We start from the raw sequence: 24,672 nt of genomic DNA, 5'->3' as shown, positions 1-24,672 counted from the left end.
TTTCACTAACGATAATAACTTTTAAAATCACATTTTCTCATTCCTGGATTTTTGTAATAATCAGATTTTTGTTTTGCCCTTCAACAAAACACTCTCATTGCCCTTGACAGATTTCCAATAAAGTCATTTGCATGTGCAAAAGTTGTGTAATAGGTAAAAATCTAGATGTTGACGATCAAGTTTGGCTGAAATGTTGTTGGCTAATAAATCAGTGCACACCTGTGCATTAAGGAAGTTTCTCGTTAAAGGTTTGCTGTGGTGCAGCCAGTCACAATCAGCTTCACCACCTGAAACACGTTCATTTACGGCCCTTAGTTTCAGGCCACTCATTAAAGCTCATCTCAGCGAGATTTCCTTGTTTCCCTGCGGCCTCATGAGAAATCCTTGCATGTCATTGTAAATTAGAGGGTAAGTTCGTCTGCTTTATTGTGTCTTGCACCTTTCACACACACTTTTAAGTAAAGATGGCCTTCATCCGGTGCTCCTTCAGTCAGTTTTTATTGCACTGACTCATGCATCTTTTGCGATGGCAGCTAAATAATTCCTGGAGTTTATCTCCGCACCTGTTGTTTGACGTCACACAGCCAGGGCTTCCCCCGCTCGAACCGGGTTGCTAGGCGTCAGGATTCCGTTTTGAATCAAAACAAGGGGTTTCCGTGTGACCCTGTGAAACGCCACGCTGTCCGACCCGCTCAAACCAAGCTAATCTGCTCCAGTTTCATCATAGGATGCAATTACAGACAGTAAAACTCATTCACAGGACGCTTTATGGCTTTGTGGGTTTATCATATTATACTCAGCTGACACGTACATACCCTGCTGCCCTGTTTCATCAAATTAAACTGTAAGAGAGTTGTGCAATAGGACTTTTAGACTCCGTGCACCTGCTTTTAGAAACTAAGCACCATAACAAATGTGAATCTGAGAGCGAGGAGCCAAAAAGTCTGAGACCACTTGTGAAAATATTTCTCTTTTGCATTTGTAATGTAGGAATGTTTTCATTTATGTTAATGTTTAATATACATCTTTCCCAAATTTTGTTTACTTTTACATTTTGTAAAAAAAAATAAAAAAATGTTTTGTATATTTTAAGCATGAATTAAACTTTTCTGAGGTTTAACATTATTACTTATTATTAATTACATTATAAATTATTTAGGCCTAAAATGTTGTTTCAATTAGGTAAAATATACATATATCTTATATTTTTTTATAATATATTTTTTGGGGGAAATATATATATATATATATATAATACTTATTTTTTTTACATTTTAAAAGGTTTCTGTTATTTACTACAAAAAAAAAAACAATTATTAAATCTTAATTACATTATTGAGCATTTAAAAGAAGACAACAAAATTAGTGCTGTCAAATGACTAATCACATCCAAAATAAGTGTTTGTTTACATATATGTATGTATACGGTGTATATTTATTATGTGTACATTCACATGCATGTATATATTTAATAAAAATGTTATGTTTATATAATATTTTTATAATATAAATTATATTAATATAGACTTATCCTAATATATGCCTAATGATAAATACACCATGATGTATAATTACATGCAAAACATTTATGTTAATACAAATTTTTAGAGAAAAGTGTAATTTAGTCTCTTGCTTTAATGATCTCATGATCATGTTCTCCGATATGATTTGAGATTTAAAGAATTATAGCATCAAAAAAAAAAAAATCATTTAATTAGTCACAAAAATTTAACTTTTGGGATTTATTTCTGCTTTATTTCCCCCATGTTTTACATACAAAAGTGGTCTCAGAATTTTGAATCTTTCTTTTTCTTTACTTTGCAGCGATCCCACATTCTGTGCCAAACATCAGAAAGCAGAAGGTGCCAGGAACGTTTCCGGTCAGTGATTGAGTCGTCCTCGGGGACGGTTTGGTGTGTGTGTGTGTGTGTGTGTGTGTGAACCTGCTCTGAGGTATGTGATCACTATGAATGGAAGCTCTAGAAGTGAAGTGTGTATTACCTGTTTCTGTCAAAAGCTTTTGTCCTTTCGACTCCCACACAAACCTGATGAACCAGAAGACAAACCTGTGCTTATCTGTCCAGAACACCAAACCGTAACCATAACAAATGCTTTTTTTTTTTTAAAGAAAAGGTGGAAATAATATTTTTAAATAATTGTAAGACATTGTATACCAACAGTAAACATCCCCAAAATTTATCAGGATGATCAAACACATTCATTAAAATATGCAACATTTTATTTAACTTTTCAAACGAGTCGGTGAGCTTTTTAATGTTATTAAAACAAGTTTCCTCCGCTCACCAAAGCTGCATTTATTTGATAAAAATACAGTAAAATAGTGTAATATTATTACAGTTTTAAAGAACTGTTTTCTATGTGTATATATGTTAAAATGTAATTTATTTCTGTGATGTGCAGATGTATTTTCAGCATCATTTCTCCTGTCTTCAGTGTCACATGATCTTCAGAAATCAGAATAATGATTCAAGAAACATTTCTGATTATTATCAATGTTGAAAACAGTTGTGCTGCTCAATATTTTTAAGGAAACTGAGATCCATTTTAATTTTCAGGATTTTTTTATGAATATAAAGCATCTATTCGATATATATATATATATTTTTTTTTGTAGTTGAGAATTTGAAACTTCGTAACATTAAACCTCTTTACTGTCACTCTTGATCAATTTAATGAATCTTTCCTGCATAAAAGTATTAATTTAAAACTTCTGAACATTATGCACACAGAACGTTTAAGTGATCACCATGTTTATGAAATAATCGGCTCATGGATTTTAACAAACAATTTGTAAAGCGACACTCTCCACTTTTCCTGACTAACCGAAACCTGACTTTGTGACTTATCCGGACTCTCATTCCACCTCCACAGTTTCTCAGAACAATCAAACTAAGCCGTGTCGATCTATGCCAAGAGAAATTAATGTTAAAATGTGGGCGTAATGATGGAAATGCCAAACACCATTTATTTGATTATCCTTGAATAATCTTTCAAAAGCTTTTGCTGCTTGGTCTTATACAACCGAACCAATACTGAGAGCAATGGCACCATGGGAAAAAGAACAATTATTAATTAATATGAAAATAATAAGGCTTTTGCATTAGATGCTGGTTATGCAGGTGGAGTCGTGTTCATGGGCCGATAACTGTTGCATGAAAATAGGACAACAGCATCACAATAAAAGGGCAAGTAGAGTCAAAGACTGGTGCATGACTGTCCTGCGCTCGTTCCAGGACTTCAACCAAAACCCACACGTCACAAAACAAACTAGAGATGTTTAACAGACGCCACCAAAGCGGCGGTAAATCAGCTATAAAGTGATAAATTATCATTTTTATATTTAATGGCATGACTTTGGGTAAAGATAGAAACATTAAATCATGCACTACATCTGTTTGGATCAACTTGGTCTGGATAATTCAGGGAAAACGGGTCAAATTTAGTGCATTTTAATATGTTTGAGTCTTAAAGTCTGACTTGGTTATGCTAATCTTGTGTGGTATCTATCAAAAGTATACATGCATGTATATTATTGTGTGTATATATATATATATATATATATATATATATATATATATATAAAAATATTAGTTCTTGGAACAGAATAGTCATTCTTTAATTCCTAATTTAATTAAATATATCCTTATGTACGTAAGTTATAAAATGTATACTATATGTATAAAAATGCACATTATGCATTATTAGTGTGTGTGTGTATATATATATATATATATATATATATATATATATATATATATATATATATATATATATATATATATATATATGCATACACACACACATTTTAATCTACAAAATATTAAAATAAAATTAATCTAAAACTCTTTATTCAAATGTGTATAGTATATAGAATAAACTGTGAATTTCCAACTTGATTAAAGTATGTAAATTATATATTATGGCAAATGAATAAATATTTAGCCATTTTCCAATAGTAATTATGAGATGGATCAGACAAGGTATTTTCTAAACGGGTACTTTATTGATGTCTGACGTGCACAAAGAGATGAATTAAGTGAGATACAGGAACATTTCAAGAGGAATGCAATTACGTCACATTTCAGCTCCACTGCATGCTGTACCATAGTAAACATGGTAACCTTCACATTCTGTCCTTTTGAAGGCAATTGAAATGAGACCAATCGACAAACTAATACAAAAAACTAACAATTATGATTTAATCTCCTCTTTTTTTTTTTTTTTAATTGGCACCACGGTTGACTTTAGTTTTCAGTTGTGTGTTGAACGGTTTCAATCGAGTCAGTGGTGTAAACTCATGAGGTACTGTGAACAGATCCCAGAGCAGCCCAAAATACTCAATCACTGGACAGACTATAAATAAACTCTAAAATAAAATACAAACGAATGAGTCAGTGTGCAGGAATGACATAAAAAACTAAAAATACTGAATATTAATAAACAATATCTGAGGACGTCCCTGAAAAAAATGATGACCTAGAAATACAAACGCTTCAAAATATCATAAGATCTTTTGAGTTTTGATTGAAATGTAACAAACACTGTAATTTGCAACATACTTTCGCTGTGACCTCACGACATTGTTGAATTCATCTGATAAATAACCACAAACATGACGTGTTTACAGTATGAAAACATCTGAAATGTGACGCGTATGAACACTTCCTCCGTTGAGATGTGACGTGGTACCCTTGGACGAGGACTGCGCTGCGTTTTCATCAAGTGAAAAGGAACTTGATTCCGGTTTACTGTCAAACACACACACACCGTACACACACACATCTGCAGTTTGAGAATTAAAGCTTGTGGAACGGCCAAGAAATGATTCAGTTCAGTGAATCAGCAAGTATGAATCTTTCAAATCCTCTCAAGGACGTCAGGCTCATATTTCAACACAGAATCAACAGAATCAATGAGAATTTAAAGGGAATGTGATTCGTTTTGACAAGATAAGAATTTTAGTTATTCAAAATGAAAGATTCATATGATTCTTCTGAGGAAAGATACATGATTCTTCCAAGTAAAGATACATATGATTCTTTCAAGTAAAGATTTATGATTCTAATAACAAGTAAAGATTCATATGATTCTTCCGAGTAAAGATTCATATGATTCTTCCGAGTAAAGATTCATATGATTCTTCCGAGTAAAGATTCATATGATTCTTCCGAGTAAAGATTTATGATTCTAATAACAAGTAAAGATTCTTATGATTCTTCCGAATAAAGATTTATATGATTCTAATAACAAGTAAAGATTCATATGATTCTTCCGAGTAAAGATTTATATGATTCTAATAACAAGTAAAGATTCATATGGTTCTTCCGAGTAAAGATTCATATGATTCTAATAACAAGTAAAGATTCATATGATTCTTCCGAGTAAAGATTCATATGATTCTAATAACAAGTAAAGATTCATATGATTCTTCCGAGTAAAGATTTATATGATTCAAATGTCCTGGAGAGTTTCGTAAGATTCAAAACAGGAAGATTTGAATAAAACCTAAACTCGATTCCAATCTGTTAGTCTTAAGATCTGCCGTGTATTTGTTTGAAATGATTGGAAGCACTAGTGTGTTGTGAATACTGCAGATGAGTGTGGAGCCGAAATAGAGACAGACCCATGATCCTCCAGGCTAATTCTTCATGTTCACTGAGTCCGCAGCTGATAGTCTGCAAAGAGAGAAGGAAATGAGCGAGGCTTAATTAAATGCACAGAACGACAGGAAACAGGACAAAATGGAAATACAGGGGGAAAGTTAATTGTGACAGCTGAATTTTCTCTCTCCACCCATCAAAACACAATCAAGAACTCCATCAGTCAGGAAGATTGAGACAAGTTCACAAGATGAAGATAGATGGTGCGTATAAAACACATGCTGGATGCACTCGGAGAGGAAGACGGCTAACCGGAGTTTACACGACTGGAGAACATTTAGCAACAGTTTTGCAATCTGAGCACTTTTCATTTCATGTCATTAGACGAGAGCATCAAGACAAAGAGGATTCAATAGTGTTTCTGATTTAAACAGTAGAAGTAAAAACTGTTCATTTCACTTCTGTGAGCCCCTTCAAACTGTCCATTTTAATGAAACCACGGGGATTTGTCATGCGTCAAAAATACATGCATTATAAATATATTTAACAGCATTTCTGTAAACGTGGCACAAAACAACAGTTATTTCTTATGATAATATATTATAATTATAGCTATATATAGATGACAATATCTTTATCATGCTTATTTAACAAAATAACATGGCTTCACAATTGTAACTTTATTATTTTTAATATTTAATTAGCTACAGACAAAAACCTTTAAGAGCAAATGATAGAAATATTTAACTTTTTATTTGTAATTATTGTTATAATTTATCTAATTTACAATGGTTAAAATTATGGTCTTCATGATTGAAAAAAATAAATAAAATACTTTCAGTGCAAATACAAAAAATTTATTAGAGAGAGAAATATAGATCGACTGAAGTGAAGAATATCTAGAAAAAAAAATTATATATATAACATTTTTATTAACTTATATTTTTATTTTGCAATTTGTTATCTTTATTTTTTAATTAGCTACGGTGACTGCTGGGTTAAAAATTATGGTTCATAGTCGAAAAAAACTTTTCTCATCAAATACAGAAAAAAGGCAACAAAATATTACACACGGGTGGAATTGATGAGAAAATACCTAACTAAATAAAAAAAAAACATTTTTTTTAATGAAATTACAACTCTTTATTAAGCCCTGGCTCTCAGTTGTAAGCTGAAGATGTGAATTCGGAGAAAGAAATGTAGCACTCCCTCACTGTACCAGCGCTTCTAATTTTATCTGGGTTTCACCATCGCGCACATGTCTGTCCTGAACATCCTCTTTCAACAGAACAATTTCATCTCCGCATTTAACACTAATCTCCCATCATTCTGCGCTGCATTGCAGGTATTTGGCAACAATTAAGCAACGCTGTGAAAAACAATGACAAGAAGAGAGAAGAGAGGATGAGAGAGTGTTTTACCTCCATTCTGGGTGATGTATCGCACCCAGGGCAGGGCCTGATAGCCGCTCTTCTCGATGATCTTCAGGTAACGCACCTGTCAAAACACACATATATTACTGACACACTGCAATGCATTGTGGGTGAATTCATTAAGCCAAACCTTCTAAAAGCCTACAACGCAATGGGAATAAATAACAACCCATTCAAACAATGGACAGCAATATTTAGTTTCAATTATACTTTTCAAATGCACAATGCAGTGCAAAGACGGCTAAAAAGATAAAGAATAAAAATGATTGCATTTTTGTATGCAACAACAACAAAAAAAGGCTTTGAAGAAACCCAAGCAAGAATGTTTGAGGAATATCAAGCAAACGCATCCAAGGCTTGTGATATCTACATCTAGCCTTAGCTTCATGTCAGGTCCACGTGGGCATCCGAGGGTTAGGGTCGGAGCCCATGGGAAAGTGGCGGAGTTGGACAGCGCGGGCGGAAGCCCATGAAGAAGTGAGATTGGGGAAATGGCACTCGTTGGGTTCATACGGGCCTTGCATCACTACACAAGCCTTTGCACAACCACTCCAAACATGCTGAAAGAGCACAATCACGTTTTGTAAGAGGCGACAGATAAACCTGATACTCAGAATTAGAGGTGAAGTGTTGTTTTTACCCATGTTACAATACGATTTCAACAGTTTTATGTTGGTTTGTAACCGGCACAATTCACCCTTTGTTTTAGTCTATTTCGCTTCTATATTAAACAACTCAACTGTTGGGGGAAAATTTTAGTTTTCTGTGATTGGAAATAAAATAATAATTGCAGATATATTTATAATGCATTAATTAATTTATTTTTTTACTAAAATATTACCAAATGTAAATATATTGAATACACACTTATATAATAATAATTGTTACTGATTACACACACACACACACACACACACGTTTTATATTATAATTGGTATATAAATAGTACGACATAATCAGCTTCAATAACAATAATATTCATTGTAATTGATTATTATAATAAAAATATTATTATAAAATAATAATAAGCATTGTTGGGGGTAATGCATTAAAAGTTACATAATCAGATTACTTTCAAGTAATTAGTAATGCATTACTTGTTAATTTACAAGAAAATATCTAGGTTACTTTTTCAAAACAATCAAGTCCTGCTCATATTTAAAAAGTAATGCAAACTTAATGTAACGCATTAATAAGTAACGTAATTAGTTACTTTTTTAGGGAGTAACGCAATATTGTAATGCATTACTTTTAAAAGTAACTTTCCCCAACAATTATATACCATAATAACTTACTATAATCATGTTAATATACCAAAAAACTAGTACAAGAACTCCAAATCTGGCTAAAACACTGAGTTATGAATATCTGTTTGGCGAAACAATTAAAACATGGGGGGAATGGGTGGTTAGGAGTGTTTTGTATTTTTATTTGGTAACTTTATTTTTGCAATTCAATTTGAAGTCTCTAGTCACCTTTAATTGCCCCGGAGCGCAGGGTGGACGTTTACGACGTGAGGAATTACAGTCCTCGTCTCCAGCAGCTCTGTGTTTGTTGATCCGAGCGTTTGTTCTAATCGTGGACTCTATTCTCACAGAAAACCTCCCTGTCTAAAATGCACAAAAATAGCCGACGTAAAATGCAAAATAGGCTTACGCAGAACGAGAGCTGTATTCTAGGTATCAATGCAGATTTAAAAAGCACGAGGACAGCCCTGTGCACACACACGTTTTTGGGAATCCTGGCGTCTGTGGGGACGGTGATGTGCCACTCTTGGGTGCAGCTCACACAAACTTCCCAGGCCACCATCGGCGTCCACCCTGGCGAGCACGACGAGACGGCCAGACGGTGAAGGGCTAAATAATGCCGTGCGCCGCTCGTCTCGTCGGGCTGCGTTTATGTCATGCTCTGGTCAGCCCTTAGTGAACTCCAGTGTATATTTGCAGCTGGATGGAGTCCAGTGTGGGCAGTGCTGAGATGTGCGTGGTCACCGGTCTCTCATTAGCATGCGGCGTGAGCTCACGGTCAGACAGGCAGGCAGACGCACGCAAACATACACCGCTGCTGATTCAGCTCTTGACATGCAGCATTCCGTAAATATGTAAACAAGCAAACAAAATATACAGCAGGGCTTTTCCTGAAGGACGGGGTTTCAGGGTTTTTAGAATTCTAATGAGACGGAAAAACATGCATCATGGCAAATATTAAAATTCAAATGCAATGTTGTTGATAAAAACATAGCAGGAATAAAACACTAATGATTGCACATCGCTGTTCAAAAGTTTGAATTCAGTTTAATTTTTCAACACACACACAAAAATCTATGTCTATTAATTATTAACTTTAATGATGTATTCCATTGACGGTAAAGACATTTATAATCGTACAAATATTTCTATTTCAAACAAATGCGGTTTTGAACTTTTTGTATTCATTAAAAGCTATCTATTATACAAAATCCACTTTTACATGGTGTTGTTTGGACATAAATGTGTGTTTGCAGTGTGTGATGATGTCTTGCAAGCAATCCCTGTGTTTGGATGCAAGACTGAACATAATGAGAATCATCTCCTAAATCTGTAGTTCAGAAATGAGTTTATTTAGGTCTATATGGTAAACGATTGTTTGTAATGCCCCCGAGAAATGTTGCGAGGCGGACGTCTGTCGTGTGTAGAGCTCAAAGATACAGACAAGAGAGTTAAAGATTGTTTTGTGTGTTAAAAAACCTTTGTGAAAATTACACGTCAACGAGAGGCTGCACATTACACCTAATAACAGTGTGGGAAACACCATTATAAAAAAAAGCACTTTAATTGGAGAAGTCAAGCAATTAGAGGATCAGAAAAATGCCAAGCTTCATGCTTTCGCTTGAGTTTCATCCACATATAAGATAAGTCTCTTCTGCTCACCAAGGCTGCATTTATTTGATCAAAAATACAGAACTGTTTTCTATGTGAATGTAAGTTCAAATGTAATTTATCTCCGTGATGCGCTGCTGAATTTTCAGCATCATTACTGAACATTAGAAATCAGATTTTCACAATTATCATTAACGGTTCTAATTATCAATTTTGAAATCTTATTTAAAGGGGGGATGAAATGCTATTTCATGCATACTGAGTTTTTTACACTGTTAAAGAGTTGGACTCCCATGCTAAACATGGACAAAGTTTCAAAAATTAACTTGTACATTTGAAGGAGTATTTTTGTTCCCAAAATACTCCTTCCGGTTTGTCACAAGTTTCGGAAAGTTTTTTTCGAGTATGGCTGTGTGACGTTAGATGGAGCGGAATTTCCTTATATGGGTCCTGAGGCACTTCTCCCGGAAGAGCGCGCGCTCCCGTATAGCAGAGCACTGAGAGCACAACAGACTTCACTGATCAGAGCGAGAGCGTCGCCAAATGTCACAAAAGAAGTGTGTTTTTGGTTGCCAGGGCAAGACAACCCTGCACAGATTACCAAAAAAAAAACAGCATTAAGGGACCAGTGGATGGAGTTTATTTTTACAGAGCATCAACAGAGTTGTGCAAGTGTTTGTGTTTGTTCCCTGCATTTCGAAGATGCTTGTTTTACAAACAAAGCCCAGTTTGACGACGGATTTGCGTATTGTTTATTTCTTAAGGATGATGCAATCCCAAGGAAAAAGGGTCATGATCGTGTGTTGGAACCGCAGGCGGTGAGTAAAACTGCTTCAAATATCTCCGCCTCCTTGTTAGTGCGTCCCCTCCCATGCCAGAGACTCGGGTTCGAGCCCCGCTCGGAGCGAGTCGTTGCTGCTGCTGCTCTCGTTCAGTTTCAGCCTCTGGATCTGATTCTGGATCATAAATAAACGCTGAATCTGACTGTAAGCCATGGTTTGTTTTGGATGATGGGTTTTTCCTCACGGTAATGTCAGAGCTTCCACATGCTCTCAACACAAAAGTCTACTGGCGCTCGTGATTCTTTAGCTCCGCCCACACGTCACGCCTCCAGCCGGTCGTGTTTTTCCGGGAAAAATCGATACAGACTATCTTTCTCTTATGAATATAATAAAACTAAATACTTTTTGGAGTTATGAAGGATGCAGTACTACTCTATAGGTACTCAAGATTAACAGGATATTGAGTGAAAATGAGCATTTCACCCCCCCTTTAATATTTTTGGGGAAACCTCAATGAATAGAAACTTTGTTGAACAAAGTTCAAAAGAATAGCATTTATTTGAAACCGAAATCTTTTTAACCTTATAATGTCTGTCTTTTTATATGCACCTTTAAACAAATAAATGCCTCCCTACTGAATAAAAATAATAAATTCATTTTAAAATCTCTTTCATGCAGCAAAAACGGTGATATTCTTTTGATTTCAGAAATGTTTCATGAGCAGTAAATCATCATATTATTCTGATTTCTGAAGATCATGTGACACTGAAGACTGGAGTAAAGATGCTGAAAATACAGTTTTGATCACAGGAATAAATTACAGTTTACATTATATTCACATAGAAAACTGTTCTTTTAAATTGTAAAATTATTTCATAATTTTACAGTTTCAACTGCACTTTTAAACAAATGCAGCATTGATGAGCAGAAGAAAAAAAAAATTGACCAGTAGTATAAATATAGCCATGCTGGGAAAACTATTCGGGTTTTCATATAAAACCCATGCATGCTAAAAATGTCACGCACGTGTCTATTTGTGACTAGCAGAGGTCAGCGGTAATAGTCCAAAGGCCAGTCCAGTTCATCCAGACAGACTGCAGATCTCTAGATGCGGTCGTCCAGTCTGAGACAAACGGCCCGAGGCTTGACGTGCAACCAAACCACAGCCTGGTTCTGCGAGCGTGGGACTGTCGCACAATCAGCTAGCGGCGCTAATCGCAGGGGACTCGACGCCTGGCGCTCAGGGCACGCAGACACGCCGACCGCAGCCAGCAGAGCTTATCAAAGCCTGCCCGAGGTTTACAAGCAGGTCAGCACCCAGAATCCTCTCTCACAGGAGTGTGTGATGCACCTCGAGCTGAAGGCATCGGATGATAATCTTGATTTATGGAAGAACTAACATGCATTTATATTCCCAAAGAGCTCTTTTGACGCTCCGGGATCAAAACCCCCACAAGACACATGGGACGCAGTCGAGCGCTGAACGAAAACCAGAGGAAATCTCATTGAAGTCCAGCACTTAATTAGATCTGACACTCGACTGACTGTCTTTTAGCCCAAACATCCTCACTCTCAGGGGAAATTGAGTTTCGGACGGATTTATGTCGTTGATATCCGCGTGGGCTGATGAAACTTACCATTATATTGAGGAAATCTTTTGTTTAAAACAGAAAATTAGAAGTAATTTTATTGGAGAAGCTGTTTATGGATATCGTAGCCGAGGTCGCCCCGAGTTCATCTGATGCTTCACCTTCAACCTCTCTGTAATTTGTCTGATTCATTTGATTGTCGATTGTTCGTCTGGTTTGTGGCTTACAGAGTGTCAAACAATGTCAACATTAAATTACATACTGGCTCCTCGACTGAAGTAAAGCGTCTGCTACATGCATAAATATAAATCTGACACTGATCAGACAACATATTAAATGAATAAATCCTCACGCAGTAGCTTTACAACTTTGCAGTACTGGCTTCCACTGTAAATGCTTTTATTTTGTGATTCCTCGGCGCATGTCTTGTAAATGAAAGGCGCAGGTTCTTCAGTGATCAGATGCAGCGTTCTCATCTGCTGGAAGGGGCTGCACGTTTTGGGGAAAACAAATTGTGACTTTTCTGATGTGAAATGTGACCCTGGAGCGCAAAACCAGGTATAAGGGTACATTTTCTGAAATTTAGATTTATACATTGTCTGAAGGCTGAATAAATAAGCTTTCCGCTGATGTGTGGTTTGCTATGATAGGATAGTATTTGGCCGAGATACAACTATTAGAAAATCTGGAATTTGAGGGTGCAAGAAAAAAATTAAATTTTTTTTTAGAAAATGGCCTTTAATGTTGTCCAAATGAAGTCTTTTGCAATGCATATTACCAATTTTTTTACAGTTTGTAGTTTTTTTGTGCCATTTCTTTTGTAAATATATCAATATTGCTGTAAATAATAATAATAATAATACACAGTGCTGCACTAATAATAATAATAATAATAATAATAATAAAAATACCTCTTGCTTCATAACTAAACTATATAAAAAATAAATGACAAAAACTAAAATATTATCATGCACATTGTTGCACAAATAAAAATAATTTAAATAAAAACCTAAAAATGCCTAAAATTAATATTATAAATACATATTGTAGCACTAAACATTATTCTATCATTATTATCATTACTAAATAAAAAATATTAATAAAACAAAATAAAAAATATTAATATTGTGATTATAAATGTAAAGAAAAGTATTTAAGGAAATATAATCAATAATTTAATTTTTATTACATTACTGTTGAATTACAAGACTAATATTTATTGCTAGCATAAAACATTTATTTTTAAGGGAAAACCACATCTGGACCCTAAAGCTGCTCTTTTATTTAGAAGTGCTTCTCATTACAAGTCTGGAAAGATTTTTGGCGCATGGTGCATTTTCTAATGCACATTATAAGCACCAGAAATGGATGCATATGCCTAAAAAAAAATAAAAATTCAAGTGGAGAAGCATGTACTGTTAACAAAGATGAGCTGTTTGCATGAACAAACACTCTGAAACACACAGCACATATAATTATTGAATTAAATCAGCCTTTAAGATTCGCTAAGAGCATTGGATCTTATTGCAATTTTGTTTAGTTTTGTCCTGCTGGATCATCAAACACAAACTGAAGAAGGGACTCGAGTCATATTTAGAGTAGAGAAGATCACAGAGACTAACAGCATTATTATTCTCATTTCATTCTGTAAAACAAAAACTGATCGCATTCAAATTCTGCATGAAGCAAACATTTCTGCAAATTTAAAATCGTCTATTCATGCTAACACAAAAAGCATGAATCCACTGACAGCTGCAGTGCACAACATCTGTGCGAGAATCATTCCCAGATCAACAAACAGCAGTTTTTCTGTTGAAAGTTTCCACAAACACGTCCCACAGCTCGACTGCAGTCCTGTACAGTTCATTTCTGTTCGGCCCGCCTTTATAAACTGCTGAGGCCTTAGAAACACACACACACACACACACACACACACACTTGACTGACCATAACAAATAAACACACCGTCTGCTAAAACACAAGAATCAGCAGCAGGAGCTGTGGTCTGTCCTGGCCTTGACTGGCCACCAGCGTCTGGATCGGGCCACTGTCACGGCCACAACACACACACACACACGTTTGTTTTTGTGTAAAGTGTGTTCATCCCATAAGTGTAATGGTTTTTATACTGTACAAACTGTATATTCTATGGCCCTTCACCAACCCTACACCTAACCCTAACCCTCACAGGAAACTTTGTGCATTTTTACTTTCTCAAAAAAACTCATTCTGTATGATTTATAAGTGTTTTGAAAAATGGGGACATGGGTTATGTCCTCATAAGTCACCCTCTCCTTGTAATACCTGTGTCAGACCCATGTCATTATACAGAGTTGTGTCCTGATATGTCATGAAACATGCCCACACTCTATGCAACTTTAACCGTTTCTAATGCAACAAGATTAAAATCCATAATGCTGTACGAGACACAAGATAAATATTCTACCAAATGTCATGTTTAAGAGAACTTAAAGGAGTCTGTCATCATTCATGATTATTTCCAAGAAAGTGTCTTTATAATAAAACCACAACAATAATGGACTTTGACACTGATTTACACTCTATGGAGAAAAATAATAATAATTGATTGCTGAAGAAAGAAATCATACCGGTTTGGAAGGATATGAAAATGAACAAATGACAGAATTATTATTTTTGAGTGAAGCATTCTGCTTTCATCAGCAAACAGAACTGAAGTTATTTTAATATTATTAATATGCTATTCTTTATTTTTAATAATAGTTTATTTTATTTGTTTAGATTTGTTTTTTATTAGGTTTTTGTAAATATTTATATATTTTGCTTTAATTCATTTTTTATCCGGTTTTTAATTGTTTTAATAACCTAATTGTATTTTAACTTGGCTACAAATGCACCACTTCTCATTTAAAATGTTAATTATTATTTTTTCAATCCTCAAAAACCTTTTTTTAATTATTCTAGCTGTAGTCAATGTAGTTGTAGATGTTGTATTTATCGTTTTATGAATGAAATCAAAGCTGAGTGGGACAGAATTGCAGGAATTGATTTGAAAAAACATATTTCCCTGTTCAACAATCACAAGCAGAGATAAAATCAGTCGGACAGACGTCGATCCGTCACTCCCAAGAAATGAAATGATACACAGAATATCTCTTCCATTGAATGAAATTTTGAATCAACATTACGGCAAACACCTGATCAGAATAAATAAATGAGATATTATTAATATGTTCCTCTTCTATGCAGATGTCTGATGATGTTCAGAGCCCTTGCTGTCAATGGGATTCCGGCTTCTTTTCATAAATAAATCCTATTTAGTGAAATTAAATTAACTCAAGAGTTGATCAAAGATGAGAACGTTTGCTCAAAGCCTCATAGTGTGTGTGATGTGCTCATATTAATGTTTAAACACCACTGTGAGTGTACAAATCCTTTAAAAGCACAGACTTGTAACAGAGGAATAACCAGAACACACACTGCATCTGCCACAGCCGGAGCAACAGGTGCTCATCACATACAGACAGCAGCGCCACCTAGTGTCAAAAACTGATTCTTCTGAATACTGACATATAGATTTAATTCTGTAATTCTGATTCAATATTTCTAGTTAGAGTAGTAACATATGCTGCATTAAACTCATGGTTGAAGTGAAAGTAATGTTTGCTTCTGTAATACACACCATAACACAAGAGCTGCTTTTTAAGTAATGATTAATCTATTTATGAACAAATGCAACTGAAAGCCTCTCTGTTCTCTAAATCCTAGTGAGGCCGGCCTACACCATGTTAGGCAAAACTAGAATTAAAACTATTCAAACATTTTTGTTAAATTAAATAAAAGCGGAGATAAAAATAAACACAAACTTATTTCAATTTCTTATTTTCATTTAAAGTTATCTATTGGAAATAGAAAAATAAAAAATAAATCTGAACTAAAACTCAAACTTAAATTTAGGGGGAAAACCCTTAATGGTAATATTAAAAAAGGAATAAAAATAACAAAACCACATGAAATTACTAAGATGTAGATAAATTAAAACAAACCTGAAAATATACAAATAAAAAACCAATAAAAAAAATATGAAAACTATAATAGTAGATAAATAATAATAAATGATAATATTAAAAAAAAGAATAGAAATTACAAAAGAACATAAAATTACTAAAATGTAGATAAATTTAAACTAAACTGAAATTATACAAATGCCAATTAAAAAAATATGTATAAAAACTATAATAGTAGATAAATAATACTAAATGGTAATTTAAATAATACTACTACTAATAATAAAAATTACAAAAGCACCTAAAATTACTAAAATGTAGATAAATTAAAACGAAACTGAAAATATTTTGAAAAAATATGAATAAAAACTATAATAGTAAATAAATAATACTAAATGGTAATATATATAAAAAAAGAAAAGAAATGACAAAAGAACATAAAATTACAAAACTGTAGATAAATTAAAACTAAACTGAAAATATAAATATAATTTAATTCAAAATATGAAGAAAAAAACTATAATAGTAGATAAATAATACTAAAAGCACATAAAATTACTAATGTAGATAAATTAAAACTAAAATGAAAATATAAAAATAAAAGCTAATTCAAAATATGAATAAAAACTAGTAATAATACTAAGAAATAATACTAAATAATACTAAGAAAACACGTCTAAATCAATCTCATAATCCAAGATCATAAAAAAAGTGGACTGCAAGCCATCAAGTATCACGGTAAGTCACCTGTATTCCAGAGGTGGTGAAATAAGGAATCTCAAACTTGACACTGATTGGTGGCTTTCCCTCCTTGTCCTCCGCCTCAACGCTGGGCAGCCCGAAATGAGCCCTCATCAGGTACTCCTTCCCTCCCTGAAACACACACACACACACACTCGTAAGCTTCTGCTGAGATCACTCTTTAGCTAACAGATGTAGTATAATGTGCTTGTTTCTTACCGGGAAAGATTTGATGGACCAAACGATCTCGCTGTTCTCCGGCACCCACTTGACGCTGCCCACCGTGGTCTTAAACTTGGGCGTGTCGGCATCCGTCGGGACTGGGATGTGGATCTCCACGTTGTTGGCAGTGGAGCGTCGCTTAAACTGAGACTTGGCCTGCGGTAAAACAGACACGATTTAGATGCTCTGCGCACACACACACACACACACACACACCATAAAATCCCAGGGATGCAGGTGTTCTCACCTTGATCATGTACTCGATTCTGCTGTGTGAATGCTTCTCAATCACAGACTCGATCCAGATCAGAGGCTTCACCTGTTCACACAGAGAACCACCACAACACAATCAGACTGACCTGCTTTTACACTATAACAGTTTTATTCATCTCTTGAATTAACACGTTTTATAATGTAATATTCTGAATTGACATAATTTGAATTAATACCACTGTTTTGTTTATTATTTGTAATAATTTTATGTAGTTTTTGATTTTTTATTATATAATTTTTTATGATTATATAATTTTACTTACAATTATTGTCAAAAATATTTATGTTAATCTTAATATTAAACTTTAAACTCGCTGTATAATTTTTTTTTTACAATATTATTTGTTTATTTTTTTTACCTTATGTTAAGTTATAAATATTTGTTTTATTTCAATATTATATTTGCATTAAACTTTCTATTTCTATATTATAATTTTTTTTTTAATATTAATCTTAATTTTATATTTATAAAAAAGTTACATTATTATTATTTAGGTTTAATTTACAACTTTTTTTGTAATTTATTATTTCCTTTTTATTTATTATTCCTTTTTCGGAATTTATTAAATTTAATGAAGTTAGTTTTTTAGTTTTTTTTTTTTATCTTAAATAAATAAATATATATTTCAGTATTATATTTCCATAACACTTTGTATTTCTGTATTATAAAAAACAAATCTTAATCCTAATATTAATCTTAAAATTGTACATTTATTACACAAAATAGTTACTTTATAATATTATTATTTAAGTTTAATGTACAATATTTTGAAGTGAGTTTAGACCCTCACGTGTGTGTTGAGGCGGTAGGACATCAGCTCAAACTCTCCGTCCGGAGGGATGAAGGAGATCGTGCGATCGTTCTCGAATCGAGACAGACGCACACACTGATGAAACTTCACATCCTCCAGCTCCACGGACTTACTCTTCCCACCTGAAGAAGAGAGATCTGATTCAACAAATGAGTAAAACACACATCCAGATGAGCTCAGAGCATGCACACGTGAAATAAAAGCCATAAAACTCTGTTTCAGATGTCACAGGGGTCTTTTAGCATCCGTATGGGGACAGAAACTCGAGGAAGTAGACTCACGGCCGGTGTTCTCGAACAGAACCTTGTCGTTCAGACCCAAACGCAGCTCGGGCATCCCTGAGAGGAACACTCTCATCTTAATGGAGCCCACGATCTCGCTGCAGAGGACGTTTCCGTTCGCGCTGACCTGCAGAGTAAATGTCAAGCACGTTAATTAAAATTTAAAAAAAATATATTTATTTTTTATAAAATAAAAAAATAAGTTAGCACAGCAGAAAATAAGTAAATTATTTTTTTAATCCAATTGATCTTGATTAAAAATACTAAATGTAATAATAAATAAATATAGTTCATTAGTGTGATTATTTTTATAATAGTTTTGTAATTTTATAATGTGACTCATCCAGTCTGATTTTTTTTTTAAGCCGGAACTATCTGTTTCACAATTAACTAATTTAATAATTAAGTTACCTAGCTGCAAAAATCACAATCCCAATCATTTTGGTCATTATTGATTTTATGTAACCCAGGACCCCAAAACCAGTCATATGTTTTGAAATTGAGATTTAATACAGCATCTGAAAGATTAATAAACAAGCTTTTTATTGATTGTTTGGATAAAACTAACTTTGGCTGATACACAACTATTTGAAAATCTAAGAGTGCAAAAAAAAAAATCTAAACTTTAAGAAAATCATCTTTAAAGTTGTCTGAGTGAATTCTTAGCAATGCATATTACTAATCAAAAATGACGTTTTGATATGTTTATGATAAAATATTTTACAAAATATCTTCATGGAACATAATACACTAATTATTTTTGGCATAAAAGAAAAATTTACAGTTTTGACGCATACAATGTATTTTTGGCTATTGCTACAAATATACTGTGAGGTGGATGGATTATCTCAACAAAGCAGAAGTGCTTACGAACACAGATTTAGACACATTTGTGTACATAGAAAAAGTCTTCGAACTTTTAGCTCAGCTCGTGAAAAATGGGGCTGAAAAAACAAAAGTGTTGCATTTATAATTTTGTTCAGTGTATATACATTACATATTACATCTGAAAAACACATTTTTAAATAATCATGTATAATTTATGATCAAAGATGAAGTATATTTTAGTACACTTGCACAACTACTAAACATTAACTCAGTATATAACGCAAAACACAACACAAAGAGCTAATTATTGTAAAACTACATGCAATTATCTTGTTAGGAGCCAAAATATAATGTGATTTGATTGCTCGCCTCGGGCCTATTAGTAAACGTGTCGTTTGGGTAACGTGTTAAAGCTTTCATAAGAACAGCAGGTTTATCTCGAGAAAACAAAATCATGGATGTGAATGTGTCTTGTTCATTGTGACGGATTCCTGTTTATTCTAAACACATACCAGGAGGTTGACAGACTCGATGACGTCCAGGAAAACCTCGTTCTTCCTGTACTTGATGCCCTCTGACCTCCAGGAGACGGCGTTGGTGACCGTAGCAGGGGGCCGAGGAGCGCCCGTGTCCAGCTTGTGACCTTCCTGCGTGATGTATCTGTTAAAAATAAACACCTTCCATCGGTTACTTCATGAATCACATCTGCTGGGTGGCAGGATTTAGAGACTTTTAAATGAATCTCACTCACACGGTTTGATGGCGAGTGAACAGAGCTGTTAAAAATGGCTCATAAAAAGGAAATCAAACATGCACTCACTCCTGGAGGATCTTGCTGTCAGTGGTTTGCGGGTATCCAAAGTCCATGAGTTCATCCAGCAGCTCGTAGATTATGACAAAGTTATCTCTGATGCTCTCCTCCTCCAGCTCCTTAAAGTATTCAGAGAAAACCTGGGGAAAAACACATCGAAAACCTGTTTGAATAAAGCAAGTGATACTCAAATGTAAGCAGTGATAAACTGTTATGGGGTTCATCCCTAACCCAGAAATCACTTCAAGTCCACAACTGATGTATAATGTACCTGAACAATTTTGTAGAGGAAGGAGAAAACCAGGGAGACACAAGCATTCTTCTTGGAGGTTGCAACAACTGTTTGTCATTGGGTTAAGAGACAAAACATGCTTAAAGAGACAGTAAACTTATCAAATGATTAACAGGTTCCAACAAACGTGTTGTAAAATGATCCTAAATAATATTATGAATGATCTAAACCTAATAAAATGCCAGAGGGAACAGCCATTTATTCAGCAGCCATTGTTCTGAATGTATTTTTCAGATACTACTTATAATCACAATAATAATAAAGTAATTTAGTGTCATTTTTATGACATTGTAATTTTATAATGTTCAGGTCAGCTGAGATTCAAAATTAAAATCTAATTGAATAATAAATAGAGCTGCGTGATCATGGCCAAAAAAACACATCTTTATTGAGATGTTTTGGAAACGACGTACATTTATTGAGTTTATCTATTTAGAAGTTGATGTTTAATTGTGAGTTTTATTATATTTCAGGTCTCAAGTAGTTTTAATGTAGTTAACTATAAAACCCTGGTAACCTCGGAGCTCACAGACGGTCTGTTTAAAATGAATGGGATTCTCCGTTCTAGATTCTCGAGGTTTGGAGGATACGGTACAGGTTATTGTGCTTGATCCACATGAAGCGAACTCCCCCGTGAGCCAGGATGGGCGACAGCATCCCCTCCTCCTCTTTATCCATCAGCAGCGACATGAAATGCTCGATCTCGGACATGTCCACATCACCGCGGTAATTACGGCATATCAGCACCTGAAACACAAAGATGATCCTCAATAATGCAGAGCAGTTCGAATCCAAAGACACTAGTTTCCAGGCTCAGCATCCATATCAACCCAGATGCACTGGAGTAACCAAAGCATTACTTGTAATTCAAACGTATTTAGTTTCTGCTGTCAGATTGAAGGCAATGATTTTGCGAGACTGTAAATATGAAAAAATTTACATGAGGTAAGATGAAATGTGCAATTATTTCATGTAACTCAAAGTGCTTTACAAAACAAGCGAAATATGAATTGTATCTTGTTAAATGAACTGATGCATAGAGATGGACACAAACAGGTTTAAAAAAGGATTAAGACAAATGTCTGCTCTTTATTAATTAGTGATAATAACTGACTTTGACTGACAGTTACCATATCAAAACATCACTTTATAAAAAGCACCTGTTTAATGAATGAATTTAATTTTATTTATTTTCATATCATTTTATCAATTCATATGTTCACACACACACACACACACAGAAATAACATTTAATAATTATTATTTAGTGATTAATAATACTTGACTTTTGACTGACAGCTGCTAAATCAAAACCTGTTAATAATAAGCAGCTGCTTGAGGAGTTAATATATATTTCAGTAGATCTCAGTTTCATTAACTGATAACGTAATACTCTGGACTTTTAAAACCACTCTGATTTCATTTATTGTATTGAACAATAAGTTTAAATTCTGTTTCAATCCCCTCGCGTTGATGTTTTATGTGGATTAGCTTTAGCCTGCTGTGCTAGTGAACCGTTATCTTACCTTCCCCTTCAGATCCAGCACATAAACAGCGCTCGCCGACATGTTTGCGCCTTCCGCGACCGCTTTGATCCTTAATATACACAAGTTCGCTCACTTCTGTCGCATTTGTTAGTTTAATAAAGAGCTGTCATACGTTTTAGACGATCAGAGAATCTCCAGCATCAAAATAGCGGATGGGAGAGATTTAGAGGAACCGGGAGACGCTGCTGCGGTGAGAGTGAGTGACTGCAGCGCCGCCTGCCGCTCTGGACGAATGACGGAACTACACTAAAAACCACTGCGACACAAATCACATATCTTCCGGTGTCTCTATTAATTATATATTATTTAAAAAATAATAATATTATATTTATACATTAATAATAATTTTTAATTATTTTACAATTATTCTAATATTATTAATATATAAATGTGATATGTATTTATTTATTAAATTAAGAAATACACATTTGAATTGTAATATATTTTATTTTCACTAGATGGCGCTCGATGCTCGAAGTAGTGCTTTCTAGATTTCCGGGCTTTGGTCTCTATGGACTGGGACACGACCCCAGTTTACCTCAAGTGTGCAAAAAGTGATAACTTGATCCAACACTTCAGGCTACACATTTTTATTTTACTAGTATGTGTGTTCCCTGGGAATCGAACCCACAACCTTTTATTCTTCTACCGAAATGCTTTACCACTGAGCCACTTATTTTATTAAGCATTATTTAGTAGCATTTACTATACAAGAAATGAAAACATAACTATAAATACAAAAATCAAGATAAATATAGTATATATATAAATAACTGCAAATATATAATATAAATAAAACAAGAAAATGTTATAAGAAAATATATATTTTTTAAAAACAAGACTGAATGAATGAAATTTTCAATTTAGTAATTCTGTTTCTTCAACTTAAACATATTTCCATTATTTGGCATTTCTATAATTTTGTTCAGTTTAAGATTTAATCTAATATTTATATTTCATTTTAGCTTTATTTCAATTAACAAGTGTGGAGTGTGAGGCTGTTGTTGTCTGTATGTTCTGCATGCTGTTGTTCATAGTGAGACGTCAGATCTTTATTTCTGACTGAGACAGGACTTCACAGACACAGTTTAACCTTGACATGCAGATGAGACGTTTACTGTGTGAAAGGGTTACGAGGAGCAGACACATCAAAATGTGAAATCGCTTGACTGACCGTTGTGAAAACTAAAGTGAACTGCCAACGAAAGTCACAACTGGTGAAATCTCTGCTGAGCAAAACCCAGCAATGGTCCTCAGAATCACAATCTTCTCCAGATGCCAATAAGCTGTATCTTTAAGCGTGTACAGGTCAGACATTCACACCCCTTCATTTGACCAATCACTAACAGACAGAGACAGAGACATCCATCATCCGTCTGAGCAACAAACATTGTTCAGAGCATCTGTTTGTCTGCTTTTTAACCTCTTCACTGCTTTCCAGACTGATGCAGCTCGCTTCTGAAACACAGACAGATAAATCACTGAACAAACATGAATGCAATATTCATGTTCTTTATTCAAAATATTATTTTTTTAATTATTATATTATATTATATTATATTATATTATATTATATTATATTATATTTGTCATTAAAATTTAATATTTAATATGAATTGAATAGAATTGGACAGTTTATACCCACATTTAATGTATGTGATCTTTGAGACATTTTACACTCATGTAAAAAAAAAAAAAAAAATCCAGGTCTTTAAATGATTTATATTAAAATATTAAAAATAAATATTTAAAAGTATTCAAAACTATTTCAAATATTTACATTCTAAAACAATATTTTATCATATCAATATTTTAATTCAGTTCACAATTTACTTATTTCATTTTTTTTTTTTTACCATATATTTTATATAAAATTAAAAATATATTTATTTATGCATTGTGATCCATGATGGATGACAGAGTTGGATTCAACAGAATTGAAGCAAAGTTTGTGTTGATTTTAAATATATTTTAATGTATTTCAAACATAATCAGTAAAAAAATATTGATTACAAACAGGTAATCAAATTATACTTAACTTAATGATTTCACATGCTAATATACTAGTATAATAAGAAATATTCGGATAAAGGTAAACACATGAAGATTGCTGTAGGCTTCGAACAAATAACCTCCTGGAATACATGAATTATTAATGAATAAAGTGGAGATAAATGTGAAGATGGAAAACTCTTGTTTAGTTGCTCTGTGTATTTCTGTGCAGGAAGGAAGTCCTGGGTTTTCTGGAAAGGATCTGCTGATGATTTATGAGTCGTGGACTTAAGCTGCATCTTGTGAAAGGTCTTTGCTCTATAATTAGACACATATTTGAAATATCATCTTGCGTTAGTGAACCTTCTTGCGCATGTTTTGTGAAAGTGTGTTGGTCACAGTCACCTGACACGAGCTTGAGTTACACACGGCTCTTGAACTGCTGCAGGTTTATTAACCCTGTAAAGCCTGACATATACATGCATGCGTGTGTGTTTTATGTTTTGCATCATATTTGATCCATCAGGGCCCGTATTCACAAAACATTTCAACAACTAAAAGTTCTCCTAAATAGCAGTAAAAAGAGTTTTCTCTTAAAGCCTAT

The 24,672-nt window shown here is 33.9% G+C and overlaps 1 protein-coding gene and 1 long non-coding RNA gene across 3 annotated transcripts; one reads left to right on the top strand and one right to left on the bottom strand.

Moving 5' to 3' along the window:
* The first annotated feature begins 249 nt into the window (after window positions 1-249).
* Window positions 250-7,109, top strand: LOC127951129 (uncharacterized). Its single transcript, XR_008152602.1, has 3 exons — window positions 250-408; window positions 1,825-1,880; window positions 6,967-7,109. It is a non-coding gene; the product is annotated as an uncharacterized LOC127951129 (long non-coding RNA).
* LOC127951128 (AP-1 complex subunit mu-1) lies at window positions 4,003-22,294 on the bottom strand. Of its 2 annotated transcripts, XM_052548798.1 has the most exons (13): window positions 22,056-22,294; window positions 21,120-21,276; window positions 20,509-20,576; window positions 20,247-20,377; window positions 19,939-20,086; window positions 18,599-18,725; window positions 18,297-18,439; window positions 17,480-17,551; window positions 17,230-17,388; window positions 17,017-17,142; window positions 7,043-7,118; window positions 5,645-5,696; window positions 4,003-4,769 (listed from the first exon to the last, which is right to left on the bottom strand). In XM_052548798.1, the coding sequence occupies exons 1-12, from the start codon at window positions 22,095-22,097 to the stop codon at window positions 5,674-5,676; spliced, it is 1,272 nt and encodes a 423-aa protein (XP_052404758.1). In that variant the 5' UTR covers window positions 22,098-22,294; the 3' UTR covers window positions 4,003-4,769; window positions 5,645-5,673. The 2 variants fall into 2 exon arrangements, with proteins under 2 accessions (XP_052404758.1, XP_052404757.1); XM_052548797.1 differs by having other exon boundaries at window positions 4,003-5,696.
* Window positions 22,295-24,672: the final 2,378 nt, after the last annotated feature.

Source organism: Carassius gibelio, chromosome B2 (genome assembly GCF_023724105.1).
Source record: "Carassius gibelio isolate Cgi1373 ecotype wild population from Czech Republic chromosome B2, carGib1.2-hapl.c, whole genome shotgun sequence".
Classification (NCBI taxonomy): Eukaryota; Metazoa; Chordata; class Actinopteri; order Cypriniformes; family Cyprinidae; genus Carassius; species Carassius gibelio.
This window is presented reverse-complemented; position numbering and strand designations above follow the sequence as displayed.

Bases quoted from the DNA above. Each gene is read 5' to 3' on its own strand.
- LOC127951128 (XM_052548797.1), bottom strand. From the start codon at position 22,097: ATGTCGGCGAGCGCTGTTTATGTGCTGGATCTGAAGGGGAAG. The intron at 17,552-18,296 runs GTGAGGGTCTAA...CTGTGTGAACAG, and splicing joins CCTACCGCCTCAACACACAC to GTGAAGCCTCTGATCTGGAT. The intron at 17,389-17,479 runs GTGAGAACACCT...GTTTTACCGCAG, and splicing joins GAATCGAGTACATGATCAAG to GCCAAGTCTCAGTTTAAGCG.